We start from the raw sequence: 20,236 nt of genomic DNA, 5'->3' as shown, positions 1-20,236 counted from the left end.
TCCAAAGATACTGTTGCTCATCAGCCATTGCATTGTGCATTGCTAGTTTCCTGCCCACTACACCAGTCTCACTAGACACTAGAAATTGTTCATCATATGCTGTCTCTGGTCTGTCAACAAGGAGCATAAGACAACTTTCTTGGACCTGATTTAGAGGAAAAAAATAATACTTGTACCCTCCTTTTCTGCAGGGGGTTCATGGCATTCCTTGATTTTTACCCCACATGTTTTTTCAATGTTTTCTCACAAGCATTTGAATTGGTACACTCTTCTCAATTTTAATCGTAATAAAAAAAGCTATTTAGGAATCAGTGTTAACATGAAATGACAAACACTTGATGACCTACCTGCAATGCCGTTATCTTTTTTGTATGAAATTATGTTAAAAAACATTACATGAATGTACACCAACAACTCTAGTATAACGTGTGGAAAAATATCCATTTTCTGTGTAAAACACTTTGCTCACAAGATGCACCTAAAAAAAAAAATGTAAGTCTAATGAAGTACCCGTACAAACAAGTCATACAAATAGAACTGAAAACTCAATACTGTCCTCCAATCCTGTATTGGGCAAACTTCAATGTGTCTGTTGCTTCAATGTCAATCATCCCTTGGTGTTAATCTTGACCAATTCTCTTTTTTATAGTGTTATCCAATATAGGTCTATAATCCGAAGCCTTGTCAACACTCTGCCATCTGTTGTCCAGCTGAAGAAAGTCCTTTACTACACTCTTAAACTGTTATTTTAACCCCTATATTCCAGCAGTGACAGGTACACCAGTGTGCAATGTTCATTTTAACGTTGGAACCATCACATATTGTTTGACAGAGTTAATTTAAATGCTTGTACATATTGAGTGATTATTTTGGGCCCTTTTGAGCCTTTGTCATGCGTTTCTGGGGGTTGTGTGTGTGAGATATATTTTCAACCATACTACTCTTTTTTTTTTTTTTTTTTTTTTTTTTTTTTTTTTTTCCTTTCATGTACTGTGACCTTGGTGGCACCCTCCACCTCAGCTAGCCTATCTGAAGTCCACATCTTGATAATCTTTTAATGAGAAGTATCACTCAAGAGTTGATTGCTTTGGGACACAGGCCTTGGGGTTTACACCAGTAACCATGTTATAGCTGATGGCTTTCATTGAGATGGATGATTTCTTTCCTGAATCTGTGCTGACATTTTGTTTTCATATAACATCTCTGATGCTCTCCAGGTTATATTCAGTTAGAGAAGATTATCTTAATGTTTCGAATGTAGATTTATACTATACCAATAATAGCCAAGTGTATGTTGGCTTGTTTCTTTTTTAAAAATTCACTTTTGATACTGTGAAAAATCTTTCGTCCAGAAAGATTAAAACAATACAGTTTTGACAAAAAATAAAGTGTGGTGTTTGCTTTCTATATTGATCTTTTTGGTTTGGTCCATGATATGCTATTAGTGGCTCTGTCTCTATAACGGACTGACTGTGGAGGCGCTGTGAAATGTGTGGACGCTGCCGCTTCGCGTCGATCAAGTTTGGCCCTTACAGTGTTCCGTACTGTACCAAAGCTTCCTGCGGAGTGTAAACATGTGGATTTGATACATTTATTGAATTGTGGCTTGATTATTTGATAAGTAACTGCGTGGCTTAAATACAGAGGCGACGTTACTGTATTCGGTAATAAAATGGAGACCGAAAATCGACCCAGAAAGGTAAGTCTAAGTGTATGCCGTCGTCTCATTGTGAAAAGGCTACACCAGGCTAGCTAACGCTAAGCTAACGATAGTAGCACTGTTGTGCCTTTAACTTGTATTATATACAGTAGCTAATCCCTTCCGCACTTTAAAACCTTGTGATGTGTCGATTAATAATCTAAAGGTCTTTGACAATATGACACTTTAACTGGACTTCATACAAATATGTAAACGGTTTTTGCGTAGCTAATTCTGGCTATGTCCCCCGTAACAACATCTCTGGTCAATACGTAACAGTGACGTTTAAAAAGTTATAAATCAGCTCAGAACTTTGCATTTGTATCACTACACCAAGAGTGCTTCAGTTTTTCAGCACATTAATATCTGGTAATTCTCAAATTGGATGTATAAGAGTTACTTAAATAACTTTTAGATGTGTGGTCAATTAATCATCAGACCCGTTATTTAAGGTCATTGTGTGGATTTAAATAGACTAACATGAATCATCACATCACAATTGTTAGCTTCTGAAAACAGGTATTCAGCGGTTACCTGCTGTCAGTGGTGGAAAGTAACTTAGTACATTTACTCAAGTACTGTACTTGGGTACACTTTTGAGGTACTTCTGCTACTTTATATTTCCACTCCACCACATTTCAGAGGGAAATATTATACTTTTTGTTCCACTACATTTATTTGACAGCTTTAATTACTTTTCAGATGAAGATCTGACTCAATGGATAACAAGCTCTTAGAATACAACACATTGTTAAAGATGAAACCAGTGATTTGCAATCTTTCTGGATTTTGACAAAAAGCAGTGTGTAGTCGGGGTCACATTTCAGATGTCTATGAGTTGTTAACAGCTCCACCAAAAACTGATTTTTCTCTCTAAACTTCTGACACGGTTTCATTTCAATAAATGTTCAAATGATCCAACATTTCAAAAATCAAAGATTTGGAGAAAAAGTCCAAAAACTGAAAACAGATTTGTTTATCAGAACTTTGTTTTTTCTTCTTTCCTCCCCTGTTAATTGTCTCACGACCCTTCAGATTATCTGGTGACCCTTTGGAGGGGCCCAACCCCAAGGTTGGGAACCACTGGACTAAACTAGCTAACTGTATATTAAGTAGTTCAAAGTGACTCCACCTGCACAGTTCATAGTTTTGAATGCCTCTTGCAGAAGTATATAAAACAGATCAATATGATGTTAATCCATGTGGCACAGGTCAGGATATGTCTCTAGCATAAACAGATCAGACACATTTAATAAACACCACTGCTGGTCATTTCTAGTGTCATTTGTACACATGATCTGTACATAGACTCCTGAAGGAAACCACTGTATCAGAATCTGTTTCATACATGCTGCTTCATGCTACATTGTATCAGGAAACTTTCTCTCTCAAGAGGCCTTACCACTAATAGATGTATTATTTTTGTACAGAGATCCCATGGGGAGGATGAAGGGTCTGGCCCCGAGGGATCAGAGGATGATGACTATGTTCCTTACGTTCCTGTCAAGATAAGGAAACAACAAATGGTAAGTTTTTGGGTATGGGCTGTTGCATGTCCGTCCATCAGACACAATTGTTATATAAACAAACTGAATGTGTTTTTGAATATGTTAAACTCACAGCTTCAGAAGATGTTGCGTCTGCGTGGAAAGGCAGTGGACGAGGAGCAGAAGGACAGTGGGGAGGAGCAGAGGGATGAAGATGAGGGTCTTGGTCCACGCTCCAATATCAGTCTCCTTGACCAGCATCAGCACCTCAAGGAAAAAGCAGAAGGTATCCAGTTCAAAGAAGACACACTCTGGAATATAATAACCGTCTGTTTTATTCTTTTCACTCCACTTAACATGACTGTATCTCACTTATTTGATGTCTTTTTTTTAATCTACAGCCCGTAAGGAGTCAGCCAAGGAGAAGCAGCTGAAAGAGGAAGAGAAGATTCTGGAGAGTGTTAAAGAGGGCAGAGGTAAAATGATAAGGCTTTCAAGTTCCTTTGAAGAAATGTTTACAGATTTTAAAAGTGCAAAACTAAAAATGGGGAATTTTGCTTTTTGTCTTTCAGCTTTGATGTCTGTGAAGGAAATGGCCAAAGGTATCATATACGATGATCCAATCAAAACTAGGTGAGATCCTAATCACTGAATTCTGTAGTCATGATATTTTAAGATAAAGTAATATTACTTGTAAATTGTGTTTACCTCTCTATAACCTGAATGTTCTTTATAGCTGGAAGGCACCACGCTACATCCTGAACATGCCCGACACCAGAAATGAGCGCGTCAGGAAGAAGTTTCATATCCTGGTTGATGGAGACGGCATCCCTCCTCCAATCAAAAGCTTCAGGGAGATGAAGTTTCCACCAGGTTACACCACACTCCCTTTCCCACACATGAGAAACACATTTTGTCCGTCTGTGTGAAGTCTTAGGTGATGCCACGATTGGTGATGAACAACTCGTCTGTTATTGTGTTTGCAGCAATTCTGAAAGGTCTGAAAAAGAAGGGCATTGTACACCCAACTCCAATTCAAATTCAAGGAATCCCTACAGTGTAAGTACAGTATATGGAACTATACAGTGTAATAATAATGAATAGAATAATAATAATAAGTAGTATGTACTGTATGTTAAATACATGTAAATGTATTGAGGCTGTTTTTCTGTAGTCTGTCAGGTCGGGACATGATTGGCATCGCCTTCACTGGCTCTGGAAAGACTTTGGTCTTCACTCTGCCCATCATCATGTTTTCCCTGGAGCAGGAGAAGAGGCTTCCTTTCTTTAAGAAAGAGGGACCATATGGACTCATCATCTGTCCTTCAGTAAGACAAACCTATTTCATCGAAATCACAGCTCAATTAAGTTTACACATACTATAAATCCCTCAATTTTAAAACAGTGGGGCAATTAGAGGCACAAAAAAAGATTTTTTTCTCATTCTTTGCTCTTTAGACATGATGACAGTAGCTGTGAGAATTGTCTTTCTTTTTTGCTAAACTCATCACTTCCTATGCATATCTGATTTTATTACCCCTCCTTTCACCCCCAGCGTGAGTTGGCAAGACAGACGCACGGCATCATAGAATATTACTGCAAACTTCTGGAGGAGGAAGGAGCTCCTCAGCTGCGCTCTGCCCTCTGCATCGGAGGGATGTCTGTCAAGGAGCAGATGGAGGTAGTAAAACAGTAAGTAAGAGAGAAGGTTTGTGTGGAAAAAGCTTTTAGCAGGGTTATCTTGCATATTAAGCGAATGCTGTGTTTTTGACAACATACAAGGACTCACACTTATACTTAATTTAAAAAAAAGGGTCACATTGTGTTAGTGGACAGAAACAAACAACAGATCACTACAGTTTGATGCTAAAAATACTCAGTTTGAATCAAAGCGGTAATAAATGTTTTGGGTTCATTTTCCATCCGAATCTGTGTGTCTTCCTGGTTATAGTGGTGTCCACATGATGGTCGCCACCCCTGGCCGTCTGATGGACTTGTTGCAGAAGAAGATGGTGAGTCTGGACATCTGTCGCTACTTGGCCCTGGACGAGGCTGATAGGATGATTGACATGGGTTTTGAGGAGGACATCAGAACCATTTTCTCCTATTTCAAGGTGAGGCCTTCCTTGTTAATTTGCTTATTCATAGCGGGAAGTGCACATTAATCAACAGTGACATTTTGACAATATAAATATGCACTTAGACATTTATGTTCTTTTTTCTGATTTTCACACTGAATAATTACGGTCGCATTTCTTGAAATGTTTTCAAATCTTCCTAAATTTATCTGCAGAACTCAGCCTCTGAATACATTAGGGGCAAACATTAGGCCATTTTATATCAACTACACAGAGTTCGAATAGTTGTTCACACAATCCAGGGTATTTTTAAGATTTTGATTTTAATCGTGTCAACATGTAAAGGACCAGTGTGATTTCGTGACATCTAGGTGCCAAACTGAGGTCGCAGATTGCAACCAGCTGAATACCTCTCACCCTCACCGTTCCCTTTGGAACCTATGGTGGCCACAAAACTTGCGAAAAACTTGAAAGGCCCTCTATAGAGCCAGTGTTTGTCTGTTCTGGGCTAATATAGAAACATGGTGGTGCAACATGGCAGACTCCATGGAAAGGGACCTGCTCCCTATGTAGCTATAAAGGGTTCATTCCAAGGTAACGAAAACACAACAATTCTTAGTTTCAGGTGATTATATTGAATATATATGAATATTATATTCCATTTCTGCCAATAGATCCCCCTAAATCTTACACACTGGTCCATTAAATACTCCCCATTCCAACACTGGATTTTTTTTCTGGTAAAAGTTTGCAGTAAAACTGAGCATGGTAGATATAGCTTGACTTTGTGCAGCTACCAGATGAGAATAGTCCTATAATGTGTCATTTCTTTATCTAAGGGACAAAGACAAACCCTGCTTTTCAGTGCCACTATGCCCAAGAAGATCCAGAACTTTGCTAAGAGTGCTCTGGTCAAACCCATCACGATTAACGTGGGCAGGGCAGGTGCTGCCAGTTTGGACGTCATCCAGGTATGTTTATCCTTCACTGAAACAAGTTTGTGCTGTCTGATTCATGGTCATTGCATGGTTGAAACTGTCTGAACTTGACTCAGTTGTTTTTTTGTGTGTGAGCAGGAAGTGGAATACGTCAAAGAGGAGGCCAAGATGGTGTACCTGCTAGAGTGTCTCCAGAAAACAACACCTCCTGTCAGTACTACCACATGTTGACGTATATGTAAAATACATACATCAAACATGTTACAAGAGTTAAAAATTATTGCATGTCCATATTCACAGGTGTTGATATTTGCTGAGAAGAAGGCTGATGTAGATGCCATCCATGAGTATCTGCTGCTAAAAGGGGTGGAGGCTGTGGCCATCCATGGAGGAAAGGGTATGCAGACCTTTCTATTCTTGACATTTAAATGCAGAAAAGTCAGTACACATCAGCAATGTCCAACTCAAGTGCACTTCACAGCACTTATGTCCGGACAACTTTTGTGTAGTTGCTCATCATTACCACTAGATGTCGTCCTTTTTTCAAATTTGTTTCAATTTCTGCTTCACAGTTCTGATAGAAAGTACAAAGAAAGTACTGTAGGTTGATATATATCCATCATATATGGTGTTTGTCATTGTTTTGTAAAATGTTAATATCGTATGTGTTGATTCTTTACAGATCAGGAGGAGAGAACAAAAGCCATAGAGGCATTCAAAGAAGGAAAGAAAGATGTCTTGGTTGCCACAGACGTCGCCTCCAAGGGTCTGGATTTCCCAGCAATCCAGCATGTAGTGAATTATGACATGCCTGAGGAGATAGAAAACTATGGTGAGAGGACATGTTTATGGTCTGGCCTCTTTAAAATCAGCACATTACCTAAGTTTCAGTTCTCCTTTAATTGCACAAGCTTGTTTGTTGAAATTGTCTTGTTACAGTCCATAGAATTGGAAGAACTGGACGATCGGGTAAGACTGGTATCGCCACAACGTTCATCAATAAAGGCTGTGGTAAGGAACAGTACATGCATGAAAATCAAAATCATGACAATGAAATTCTTAAATGTGCAGAAGTATTGATTTTTTAGAATTATTTGTAGTGGATTTAGTTAGTTTAATTCAGTGTTAAATGACAATATGGTAACAGTGGGTGTTACATTTTCCCTTACAGATGAGTCAGTATTGATGGATCTGAAAGCCCTGCTTATTGAAGCCAAGCAGAAGGTTCCTCCAGTCCTCCAGGTTCTCCAGACAGGAGATGAAACCATGCTGGATATCGGAGGTGAGTTTTTCACACCAAATCTAGCTCACATCTCTTTCTCTAGGCCTACATACTTCTCATATATGGCCTGCTGCATTATAACTGTTTCCTTTTTACTGTTCCTCAACTAATCTGATCATCTCATCTTACATTCACTATTTGTCTGTCTAACATACTTAATTCTTGTGTTTTCACAGGGGAGAGGGGCTGTACATTTTGCGGTGGTCTCGGTCATCGTATCACAGACTGTCCTAAGTTGGAGGCCATGCAGACCAAGCAGGTCACCAACATTGGACGGAAGGACTATCTTGCTCATAGCTCAATGGACTTTTAAAGAGTTCCTCATTAAAGGGAAGATGCTCCAATGCTAAACAGAACAGAGAAACAATTCTGAAGAAACTGTATAGTTATGTCATGTCATTGAAGTGCGGAAGTGTATTTTTATCATCACCATAGTTTGCAGATCTGTCAGAAGAAATGATCAGTTGCTTTTTTTATCCCCAACCCAATTTTTCTTATACTTGTTCAGGATGTGTAGCCTTTGTAAGATATTTTTTTCTACTCTGATTGTAAATAAAAACCACTATATCTGTTGTTGATCTTTTATGTTGATCTGGAAAAAGACAAAGGTGTGGTACATTTTTTTTACAGTGAGGAAGTTGCTAAAACTGTCAGAATAATGCAAAGGGAAGTTTGAGTCAAGCAACACACAAGCTGTGTCCTTTTCTTTTGCAACAGTGAAGTTGCAGAGATCAGAGATATCTTGACTTTTGCCCATGTTCGATGAACAGAATGAACATGCTGATGACGTAGTGGAAACAGTTATTCAAGTGGTGTAGAAAACCTCACTATATCATCTAGGCTACCGAAAGTTTGACCACAGAACAACAACAGCTGCTGTAGTAGAGAGAGTGATTTACAGACGAAGCTTACAAGCATGGATGTCATCTTCAAGGAGGGCATGCTGTACCTTCAGGGGGTCAAGTTTGGAAAAGTAAGTTTAATAGAAATGTGCATATTGTGGTTTGTGTTATTTTTGTCAGTGTGGCAACTGAACAGCAGATTGGCGGTAAATGTGTGGTTCACATGTTTCAATAGTGTGATGTGCATAGTTGAGAGTCAAGGCTCAGTTTGCAATACAAATGCTCAAAGTCTGAACATGCAATATAATGTATCCAAAGTCAAGACAAATTTGCTATTAGAATGTCCAGTTTTACCCCACTATACAACACAGTGGGCTTCAAGAGTGCACCACCAAAATCTTTAATGAGCCTTTTGCAAAAAACAAATGTTTGATAGACTTCTCAAACAATAGTACTTCTTTTAAAATGCTGGTAGTCAAAAAAAGGGTTTTAGTATTTTGTGAAAGTCTGCATTTGTCAATATTTGTGAGTTAACTCTCCCTCACAGTCTGAGTGTCATGCGGTATATTGATTGTGTTTGCAAAGTGGCTTTGTGGTTTCAACATCAACCCTTCCCTGTCTCCCCTTAAACTGGCCTGGATCAACACTTCCTCTAGGGTCATTGATGTGCTTGAATATGAATCCTCTTCCACTCAAATTTAAATCAGAAGTTATTAAACCAAATCAGGATTTAGATATAGATCATTTAAATTTAATCTCATTGCAAGCATACATTGAAACAGTGGTGAAATTGTAGGTTTAAGTTAATGTACACCAACATTTATTCTGTCTATACTATTTTATATTAAGATAGCACTTTTTTTTTTTGACTAGTCCTATTTTTAAGTACCTTTCAATCATAACTGGTAAGGCTGGTTTGATATGTATTAATTCAGTTTTACCTTTGCCAAGTTGAGTGACATGTGAAACTGTAAAACGTAACAGCTCAAGATGCTATTCTGATATAAAAAGATGTTGACATACCTGGTTTCAATTAATGTGAAAGCTGAAGGTGTGACTTTGGATCAAAATGGCTCAGTTTGTGGTTTCACTAACTTTAAAATTAGATGCACTTAGAATCATTTTTTGGCCTTGTAGAAAACATTTGAGCCATAAATAGTCTTCTCTGTAATACTCTTTTACAAAAGCAAATTTTAAAGCATTAGCATTATGACGGCATGGACTATATTTACTCAATATTTATATTAAGACTATGTCAAATGATGACAACATAAACTTTGTGTGTAGCATATTTCATACAGATACATGTATATACAATGTGATTCACAAAAGATGTGAAATAAACAGAAAAAAGAAGAAAAACAGAAGACATTTAAAAACTAATGAAATAAGAAATCAATGACAATAAAAACTGTAGATCTGCAAACATACAGTCAAAGATATAGAAGGTAAAAGCAAGTTAGACAGTGTTACTCATTGTAAGACAAGAGCACATCTTTACAATTACAGGGAAGCTGTGGTCAGTGAGTCTATGCGCGTGTAAACCAAATGTAGCATCATGATATGTGCTATATGTCAACTTTATGTGTCAGGATCCAGACCACAGCTTTTTCAAACACATGGAAATATCTGATCTGTGATCAGTGTGATAAAGTAAAGACACTTGCAAACTAAAGAAGGTTGTGTTGTTCAAGGGTATCAGAAATGGCACTTTGCAATGTTCTTTACTTAAAAAAAAAAAAAAAAAATTTAACTTGAAAAAAAAAGTAACTTTTTTGTCATTGTTTATCTTCTGTGTTTCTGTGTGTTGATATGTAACATGCAACTATATGATGTGGGCATATATATATTTAGGAAAATGAAATAAAATGGTTATGGCACTGTTCTTTAAGTGAATGTGAACTTCAAAATGAACATTTGTTCACAGATGTTTAGCCAGAGGTGTTGTGTTTAAACAAAGATATGAAATGAGGTTCTCTTTTGGCCTTCTCAATGATAATCACATTCTATGTTATGTACTTATTTGACTTAACTGATCTCTGAAATGCAGTAAACAAAGTTGTCAACAGGGTGCAGATTATACGCAGCAGAAATGTAGTCATACATGTAAACACTGAAACAGATAAATGCTGATTTAACCCATGGCTGCATACACAGACAAAAAAAGAATACCTGAACTTTTGCACACCGTAACAAGTCTTTCTGAACAAAAGTCATGGGAACCAAAGAAGTCTTTGTCTCTTACGCAAGATCTAAACCACACAAAACCATATCAGATAAAACACTTATGTACAGAATTTCACTTGTTCCATTTCCCCTTCTGTCATCTACAACAGAGAACGTGGCGCAAAATATGGATGGTGCTTTTTAAACCCAGCCCCTCAGGTGTTGGCCGGCTGGAGTTCTATACTGTGGTTGATAACATGGCTATTACTGAACAGAGGAAGACCAGCCGGCTGAAAACACCCGAGAGAAAGGTGGTGCGTCTAAGTGACTGCCTCAGTGTCAGCCCTGCTCCAAAGGAGTCTTGCCCCCGCGGGTGCACGGCCTTCTACTTGAACACCACACAGTCCAAATACACCCTCGCCTCAATGGCAAGCGAGGATTGGCTGAGCGCCCTCTGTCTTCTAGCCTTCCAGGTACACATCTCTTTTTTAGGATCAGTACTACTTTCCCATTTTCCCTTGATACCAGAAGTAGTATTATAATTTGGGAAAGGTGGAGATAAGCTGTACCCACAATCAGAGATAGATAGCACATTGAGGAAGTTAATACAGTATCTGTAACTTCTGTCACTTCACTTCTCTAATTCTTGTGCTTGCACAAGCTATGCTCTTTCTTGCATCTTGCCTCTTTGAAGTCATAAAACTGTGATAAGAGGGTGGTGTACACTCCATGTAATGTTTACCATGCTGCTGTGTTTACAGAAGGATCCTGGAGAGTCAGACAAAGGGGGTTTCGAGAGAGGAAATGACTTGACCATGGAGGACAATGATCTTTACTCATCTTGGAAAGCCGGTAACACTCGTTAGGATGCAGATGACAGCTGATTAGTCAACAAGCAGTCAAAAACAACATTGATATCAGTATTTGTGTGTCTATTGAGTGTCTGTGGTACGATGATTGTCATCAGGACACAGAATAAACTGCTATCATCCTTCCTAACAGGTCATTAAATGAAAGGATTATCCACTTTTTTAGAACTTGAGTCTTATTGCCATAGTCTTCTCATCTTTACTTTAGTTAATGATAACATTATACACACCAAGTTAATGGTTGACATCTGAGAAACTGTAACATTTTGCCAAAAAGAGGTCAGACAGGGCAAGAAAACATGAGCAGATGCCAGAAACCCTCAGGTTAGACAAATTTATTCAGAAGACGAAACAACGTTGAGCAGTTCAGTTATCAGAAAAACTGTTTGTTGAACATGTTCACCACTGTAAACAGACTGACTTTCTGTTTCAACACATGCCATAGTTGTGTGCCACAGCTTTCCTGCACAATAAGGGATTATTACCAACATTACAGGTGCACTCACTTTGGGTTTTACCTCTAAAAAGCGGTTTAGATAATTAGGCTTAAGCAATATTGTAGCAATATTCCCATATCTCAGTAATGAACTTGGTAAGTACAATGCTGTCAGTAGAAATAATGGCCAAAACTAGAAAAATAAGACCCAAGTTGTAAGAAGCCTTTAATAAGGCAGTAAGAGTAAATTGTGAATATGCTATATTAATGGAAAAAGACCAGAGAAATGTTTAGTTTAAATGTTATAGCATCCTAAATTCATGTCATCAGCAGAAACCCTGATTGTGAACAGTGGATACAGCCACTAATTTATTCAAACATGAACACCAGAATGTATTAGCGTCAGCAGGCTCTGGCTTATACAAATTTATTTCTTTTTATTTCCTAATGGATTACACTTCACTCTTAAAATCCAGGCAGCCCAGTCACACGGGGAGATTAGCAGAACGCAAGCAATTTTAAGTCTGCCTCCGTGTACATTTATTTCCGATGCTGATATATTACTGCTCAGACTGCGGAAAATGTATGTGCACTAATGCTGCGCTGGCCTCAGTGTGTTGTGATGTTTAAGTGGTAAATATTTTTATGTCTTCTCATGTTTAGATCAGACCCCTCATCCAAACTGCTACAAAGTGACTGTCCAGAGCACAGAGGCGTCAAGGAGGTGCAAGTTGGCCGGAGACTATCTGATCTCCACAGACAATGAGGCTGTGTTACTGCTCGCCGTCAAAACTGGTCAGACCATCTACAACTGGCCATATAGGCTCTTACGCAAATTTGGACAAGTTGAGGTAAAGTAATGATAAACCCCCCCCCCCCAACAAAAAAATCAGAGAGACTACAAAAATCGATTCAAAATGCATCACCATATTTATTTATTATTTATTATATTTCCTAAAATGTCAAACAGTTCCTTCAAGATGTGTATCAATGGATGTGATTGCAGGGGGGATTCAGCATTGAAGCAGGCCGTCGCTGTGACTCAGGAGAAGGAAGGTTCATCTTCCTGTCCTTGAACGGTCCCCAGATCTTCGCGACTATATCCAGGCAGTGCTCTGTTGAGAAGCAGCCCGCTGCCCAATCACTCAGTGTCGATGGAAGATCAACATGTCGCATGTCTCTTCCCAACTTACCGAGCACGATCAGCCAAGCCGCTGGTCCTTCTGATTCCAGTCCTGCAGAGGCAGACTCAGATGATGATTCTGACAGCCACTATTCAACTATTGACCCCTCTCAATTTAATGTAAAGCAATCATCTCTTTTTCGTCCTCATCTCACTAACAGTAAGGAAGCTGTGCAAGAAGAAAGCGAGGATGAGGATGAGGAAGAACAGTATCATTCCGTGGAGGCTTTTAACGTGGATAGTGACATGGATGACAGCATTTATTATAACGTGGCGAGATCCACGCCACCTTTGATTAAAAAATATCAGTTCATGCCTGTAAGAGAGGATTCAGAGTGCATCTATTCAGACTTGAAATTAGTTGAGTACCCCTCAGATTCCCAGCTGCAGCCTTACTCATCACCCCTCCCTCCGCCTGTGCTCCCGCCTGTGCCCCCGCCTCTTCCCCCACCTCTTCCCCCGCCTGTGCCCCCACCTTTGCTCCCACCTGTGCCCCCGCCTGTGCCCCCGCCTCCTCCCTGTAACCTGCCCCAACCCGCTATTTACGCTCTACCCAAGCCCCGATACCAGCTCCAGCCCCCTGTGAGTAACTACATCCAGCCAGGGTACAATGCACAGGCTCAGCCAGTAGATGACATGGATGAGATGGAGGAGGCCACCAGCTCCTCTACGCGTGTTAACCCAACAGAGGCCCCTGGCAGTTTTAAACACAGGCTGGCAGAAATCATTTCTAAGGACCTGGCGAAGTTCCAGCCTCCTCTCCCTTCTGGAGGGGGCAGCCCCCCATATTCTCTGTAGGCTATTAGTTAACAGACAGACTGGAAGGAGCAATTTTAAGCATGATAGATAGTCATAAAGCATAATTAGCTTCAGCTTCTTCTTTCCCTTTTGATTTCTTTAAAAATCCCTTTCACTGGGAACACATTGAAAGGCATCAGAGTTTGGTTCTTATACATTCTTACAGTGATCTATGTTGTATGAAAGATGCACCTTAAATACATTTTATTGTGTGGATTGTTGTTGCAAAAAGAGGATTCATTTAATGTGGTTCTTTACTGCTGTAATGTTAGAAAAAAGATATAGATTGATACGGTATCTTTAGTGTGAAGTTGACATCAGATAAGCTGAATGGACAACTGACTGATGGACTGCTTCATAAAGGAGATCCAGGTGAAGAACATTTTATGGCAACAGCTTTGGGAAAATTATGTTTCTTTATAAGAGTCAGTTACACAACATCTTTTGGATTCACCTCCTCTAGTTTATGTTTTTTGCTTCCATATCTTAGCTTTCTTAACATAAAGACAGTTTATCTCATATAAATCAACAGTTTATATGGTCGAAATTCCAAGAGCCCAAGTCTTGTTATGTCTTTGTGTTCTATGGGACACTTGAATCTGTTTGTTGAATTATTGAAATTGAACTGCAATGTATTGCTGACTGAAATGTGAAATACACACAATTTAAAACACACAGATTTATGTCTCAAATATATCTTTATTGTAGCAAAAAAACATCCTCATAAAATACCCCATATACATAAATACCAAAATAATTGTTTTTAATTTAGACAAAATGTCACCAATGACACTGAAAATGTCTTTAGTGATGGTTCAGTTCATATAAAGTGCAAAAACAGGCTGTAAGAGTTCAACTTGGCCTTGAGAGAGAATGAATTCAAGATCTTAGTGGGTGTGTTTAAGTTTTACCTGGAGTGTTTTTTCATTTGGCAGAGCAACATCTACTGTAAGCTATGACGGAAGAATATAGTGTATGACTATCTCATATATGAGCAACTTTTCTACAAGCTGTAATATTTGGTTCACCTGACACTTCCTATAACAGAAACTGACAGTTAGTGGTGTCTAATTGTTCTCTGTTACTGTCTTCCACTCTGACTTTCCTCCAAGTCACTGAGATGAGAAGATTCTCCATCACTGCTGTGAGAAGAGGTTGTGGTTTTATTTACTGTCCCCAGGTCAGATTTAGGTCCAAGTATGATAAGGTGGCCTACAGAGGCGGTGGGTTCCCGCTGTTCTCCGGTCAGTGGGTTCGGGGGCTGCGTGGTGCCTGTCGGAATGAGGGAGTGGATCAGACTCCTCCTGGACGTCTCGCTTGGACGGGGGCTCCTGCACTCCGGGTGGACCACGCCGGACAGGAGCTCAGACAACTCCGTGATGTATATCTGCGCCATTTGGAGGGTGTCATATTTGGACAGCTTCTTCTCGTTTTCCAGTGAAGGGATGACGCTCCTCAGCTCGTCAAACGCTTTGTTCAGGCCGTGCATCCTCCTCCTCTCTCTGGCGTTGGCTGCGACGCGCCTGTATCTCTGGGGGCCAAAGTGGCCCGTCTTGTTTCCCTCTGCTGCCCTGTCACAGTCTGTCTCCATGATGCCTACGGGGGAAACGCAGTCAGGCAGTTTACTCGTTGGCACAAGTTGCTCCAGTGAGAGGCCCGGGTCTACAGAGGCGTGCGCGTCCTTCCTGGAGAACGCACGGAGCGGATTAGAGGAAATCCAACTTTTGGAGTTGATGTGGGCCAAGTTGCGCCGCTGCAGCAGAGTGAAATCCTCTGAGTACTCTGACCAGCTTGAGAGCTCTGCTTTTGCGGTCATCACTGTAAGGGCTGTGGTAGTGCACGGCAGGGAAAGGTCACTCAGAAGACTCTGGCTGATGCCCTCGTCTCTGGAGTGCTTTGCACCGCACCAGCAATTTATACAACCCCCCCCCCCCCCCCCCTTGAGTCACCTTGGTGTCACTCCCAACCCTGCAACAGCTCTGACAGCCCCGCAGCCTCAGGAGGCAGCAGCCAATCGCACAACCTCTCTGACCCTGTCAAAGAACAATTAGACAAAGCTCGACTTTTTCTCTCCTATTGTGCATTGTAACTCAATCACGACCTTGTTATTATCTTCACACAGAGGGTAGCCGAGAGTATTAATCATTGAAGAGCGTGGCTTGTATGTTTGAAAAGCTTTTAGATGAACCTGTTCAGGACAGCAGGGTTACATTTCTATGGACTTAATCCTTAAAGTTTCCCCTAAAATAAAGAAACAAGTGCTCATGCCAAAACTGCTCATTTGTAGATTAAACCACTGCTGAGCTTGGATTTAAATAGATTTTTGACGTTTCACCCTAAATGTATTTATTTATATTATTCAAAATCTATTATTTTAAGAGCAGTTTTTTAAGGTCAACATAGTAATTAAAGTTCAGATATAGTGTCATCCTCATCCACCGCTGCTGCTGCCCAGTCCATGGAAAATACATTTGGACATCTCTCTCATGAGCAAAATAACTGACTTCTTAATTGGGTCTGGCCCTTGAAGGATCTGGCAGCGCTGAAGTTTGTTCGCAAACAAACAGTAAAAGGTGGACAATCTTTCTGCGGATTATTTGCAGAAGAATAATAAAAAGAACAGGTGGGAGACAAGGCTTGAGACACACCTGTCTATAGCAAAGTCATGATAACTGATACGTTGTCTGGAGGCAATTTATGAATCATAAAAAACAACAAAAAGATTAGCCTAATCCAAAAAGTTCCATCACTATTGTATATTATTGTTATTGTTATTAGTATTAGGCCTATTATTGGTTCCCTAAGTGAGACCAAATCAAGGGAGATTTAATTAGGCTACAAATTTCAGTCAGTCACGTGGCCCCTGTGCCTATCAGCTGGTGTCCCTTGGCACCTCGCGCAGGCTACGCACCTCTGTCAGAACCAGTGTCACCCACGTCTCCCATATGCTGCGCACAGCGACAACTCTGCTCTGACACAGGAGCTAATCACTCATCAGGTCATCAATTACACGAGAGGAACCGCTTCAGCATCACCGCAGACTTGTCTCGTGGGAGATGTGAGATGTTGTGATGATGGTGACTTCAACAAATTTAGCATTCAGCACCTCTCTGTCTCTGTGTTTGGTGTGACAGTCGTGCTCGAGCACTGGTGAAGAAAATCACCGTGACCTGCCTCGCCGCCAGCAGTTTAATGAGGCCTGGTCTTAGTTGAATAAATCGGCACGCTCTCCGTCCCGGGGTGTCCATTCATTTTTTTTGGGGGGGGGGCTCCATGAATATTTCATTCCTTCAGCCCCACTGCCAGCGCAACAGCCTGTAACCCTGCGTGCAGGCTTTAAAAATGCGTCTACACTTCCCATCTGGTGCGGGGCGTGAGCGGGGAGTGGTGGCGGAGGCCGAGGAGGTGTGAAGAACATTTCTAAGGTCAACTTCTAAAGTGACCTCCTGCAAGAGAGAGACTGGTGTCCCACTAGGCAGGCAGAGAGGGAGGAATGGGGGAGACAACAGGACTGTCAACTGGCGAGCTATGGGGAAACTTTCAGTGCTGGTCCAAGCCTGGTTGGGGGCCATATACTGTCTGCAAAAACTGAAATCCCCCCCTCCTGCTAGTTAGACTTTTGAGACTTTTTTATTGCTATAATTTTTGCTGTAGTGGTGGAAGAAGTATTTATATGCTTAACTTAAATAAAAGTGGCAATATTACAATGTGAAAATAAATATTCCTCTACTAGTAGTAAAAGTCTGCATTCAAAATCTTAAGTAAAAGTGCAGAAGTATTTATTATAATATGTTCTATTATTGGATGGTTAATACTGATGCATTAATGTGTAAGCAGCATTTAATGGTGCTGTTGTTGAAGGTGGAGCTGACTTTCATTACTTTCTAGAAGACGTAGCAGTTTGATGTGTAACATTATATTTTGCAAGCTTGTCATTCATTTTGTAAGTTTAAATCTGAATCTGCAAGATAACTATAGAGGAGCAAAAACAGACAATATTTCTGTTGGAAATAGATTAAATACTATCAAATACCATAAAATGATACTTGCTATAGTACAGTACTTGAGTAAATGTACTGAGTTACATTCCATCACAGTGGTTAAGTGATAAAAGATACAGCAGACAAGTGATCTACTGAGAAGTAACAACTCAGCATCTGGGAGCATGCTGGTTTAAGCGTTTAGATTTTTCCCCTCCAAGATAAGTGTTAACAGTGGTGAACTTGGCTTTGTGAAAATGTGATAATCTGCTCAGTGTAATTTTCTTTATGCAGAAACTGCAAATAGCCTATAAAAACAAGCAAACAAAAAATAAATACACACGTAAACATGCCAGGAGCTAGAAACCAACTGTTTTATTTATTATTTCTCATATTTAAGTTCCCTTCTAAGCTACCTCCTCTATTACCAGCTAATTTCTTGGTAGCCTCATTAGGTCTTGCTTAAGCCTGCACAGGAAGAAAGACTTCCCATCCCTCAGATGTTTGTGTAACCAGCAGAGTATTTGTCTGGGCCTTGTTCCAAGCAGTCGGTTTAGTAAGTTATCTGGGGATTTTAAAGCTTCATTATCTGATGTTTTTTATGATTCTTGTAACTGTTTTTCTTAATTCTTTGTTTAATGTTGTGTTGTTTCTGTCTGCTGATTGTGTTCTTGTCTTATGAATGTTTTTTGCTCTCAGGTCTCTCCTGGAAAAGAGATCTTAATCTCAATGAGACTGCCTGATTAAATAAAGATTAAAAAAATATTAAAAAATCTAGAATATTAGAGAGTAAATCCCAGATTTCTGGGTTTAACTTGGAACAGGCTCCTGGACTACATGTCTTTTAATGCAACAGAATATAAATACTATAGAAGATGGGTGCAGAGCAGTAGCCGTTTTTGTGTTTCAGTGATGGATTGAAGAGACTTCAGTCATAACATAATACAACACTATAAACTAGTACTAAATGCCTCAGCAACTGCTTTATTGCCAATGGTTTCACAATATGTCACCAACTTGGCAACCAGCGTATCATAGACAACCGCAGCTGCCAGATGACGTTGGTGATAGAGCCTGGCAGCAGTCCCAGTTTATCCTGACCCTCGATTATTTAAATCGTACATCCACCCGACCACAGCAGCACCCACTTGTGTCGACACACTTGTGTCAGGGTTGCTGTGGGGCTGCTAATGAACTGACACTAACGATCTTAAGTTGTTACGCCTCCAAATGTAGGTGGTTGAAACTGATGACCACAAATGCCTCTCATTTTCAATTCCTTTTTTTGAGGGGTTCAGTTCAGTTTTTATCATTACTCGTGGGCTGATAATGGAGAGTGAGAGTGGATCCAATAATACCTTGTGTCATTGCTCTAATTTCTAGTAAATGAAGCAGGTCTAATGGTGAGAATAAACGACTTCTCATTTCATTAGGGGGGGCCTTAAAACCTCCTCAGCTATCCCTGGGGAACCACAGTTGGGGAACCATGGCTCCAAGCAATCTATAATTAATTCAAACCTAATTTTGAGGCCTTATACTTTGAAGTGTTGAGACTGATTCTTTGTCCACATGTGCAAGAAATTACAACACCTTATAGGAATCTATAGGAATTATCTTCATGTGTTGAATTGAAGTATACTGACTAAAAGACTCTTTTGGTTACTCAAGAAATGAAATGGGATTAATTAATTGGAAGCGTTTCAATTGAACACTGTCTATATTTACCTATATGTAGTATTACATATAAACTTCCATGAAAATTATTCAGAAAATTATGGATCCATAGATTACCAAACTGACCACAGGTGTGATTATACATTCTCCAGAAACAGTCTAAAAAAACAAACAAACAACACCAACAATGAATGATAGTGAGCTCAGTGAACGCAGTATGGCTTTTAGAGATGCAATGATTAGTCAATTAATCGATTGGTCGATCAACAGAAAATGAATCAGCAACTATTTTGATAATCAAATCAATCGTTTTGAGTCATTTTTTAAGAAAAAAATGCAAAAATTCTCTGGTTCCAGCTACGTAAATGTGAATATTTTCTAGTTTCTTTCATCTTCTATGACAGTAAACTGAATATCTTTGGGTTGTGGACTGTTGGTCGGGATGGCTTTGAAGAAAAGGTGAGTGGTGATTTTCACCATTTTCTGACATCATATAGACCAAACAACTAATCTATCAATTGAGAAAATAATCAACAGTTTAATCATCATTACTTGCAGCCCTAACAGCTTTTTATGTGTATGAATTATTATTATAATTTATTATTAAATAATATAGGTAATATTATATATACACCATAATTTGGCATATATTTTCCAGGGGTTCATGTAGTCTATACATCCCTCCCTAAATATCTATTTAGATTACTCTCATCATGAGTAAATGTAAAATAACATATAAGGGTCTTGATTGTGATTTCCTTCCTCACCACATCACTGTGGTCTATACAGTGAGCCTTTGCCCTA

General features: G+C 39.7%; 3 protein-coding genes across 3 annotated transcripts; 2 read left to right on the top strand and 1 right to left on the bottom strand.

Moving 5' to 3' along the window:
* The first annotated feature begins 1,513 nt into the window (after positions 1 to 1,513).
* On the top strand, positions 1,514 to 8,056 carry LOC122990320 (probable ATP-dependent RNA helicase DDX41). The gene is made up of 17 exons (XM_044363644.1): positions 1,514 to 1,699; positions 3,130 to 3,225; positions 3,322 to 3,472; positions 3,588 to 3,662; positions 3,759 to 3,819; positions 3,923 to 4,059; positions 4,173 to 4,245; positions 4,361 to 4,514; positions 4,742 to 4,878; positions 5,138 to 5,300; positions 6,104 to 6,235; positions 6,341 to 6,412; positions 6,503 to 6,599; positions 6,885 to 7,034; positions 7,142 to 7,213; positions 7,374 to 7,484; positions 7,661 to 8,056. The coding sequence occupies exons 1-17, from the start codon at positions 1,673 to 1,675 to the stop codon at positions 7,795 to 7,797; spliced, it is 1,845 nt and encodes a 614-aa protein (XP_044219579.1). The 5' UTR covers positions 1,514 to 1,672; the 3' UTR covers positions 7,798 to 8,056.
* Positions 8,057 to 8,130: 74 nt separating this feature from the next.
* dok3 (docking protein 3) lies at positions 8,131 to 13,778 on the top strand. The gene is made up of 5 exons (XM_044364560.1): positions 8,131 to 8,457; positions 10,663 to 10,965; positions 11,254 to 11,344; positions 12,461 to 12,648; positions 12,804 to 13,778. Exons 1-5 carry the CDS (start codon positions 8,401 to 8,403, stop codon positions 13,776 to 13,778), a joined length of 1,614 nt encoding a protein of 537 aa, XP_044220495.1. The 5' UTR covers positions 8,131 to 8,400.
* Positions 13,779 to 14,854: 1,076 nt separating this feature from the next.
* On the bottom strand, positions 14,855 to 15,661 carry atoh1b (atonal bHLH transcription factor 1b). Its single transcript, XM_044363647.1, has one exon. The coding sequence runs from the start codon at positions 15,592 to 15,594 to the stop codon at positions 14,860 to 14,862; it is 735 nt and encodes a 244-aa protein (XP_044219582.1). The 5' UTR covers positions 15,595 to 15,661; the 3' UTR covers positions 14,855 to 14,859.
* Positions 15,662 to 20,236: the final 4,575 nt, after the last annotated feature.

The sequence above is a fragment of the Thunnus albacares genome, chromosome 10 (assembly GCF_914725855.1).
Source record: "Thunnus albacares chromosome 10, fThuAlb1.1, whole genome shotgun sequence".
In the NCBI taxonomy this organism is placed as follows: Eukaryota; Metazoa; Chordata; class Actinopteri; order Scombriformes; family Scombridae; genus Thunnus; species Thunnus albacares.
The sequence above is the reverse complement of the archived record's forward strand: the minus strand, read 5'-3'. Positions and strand labels throughout refer to the sequence as shown.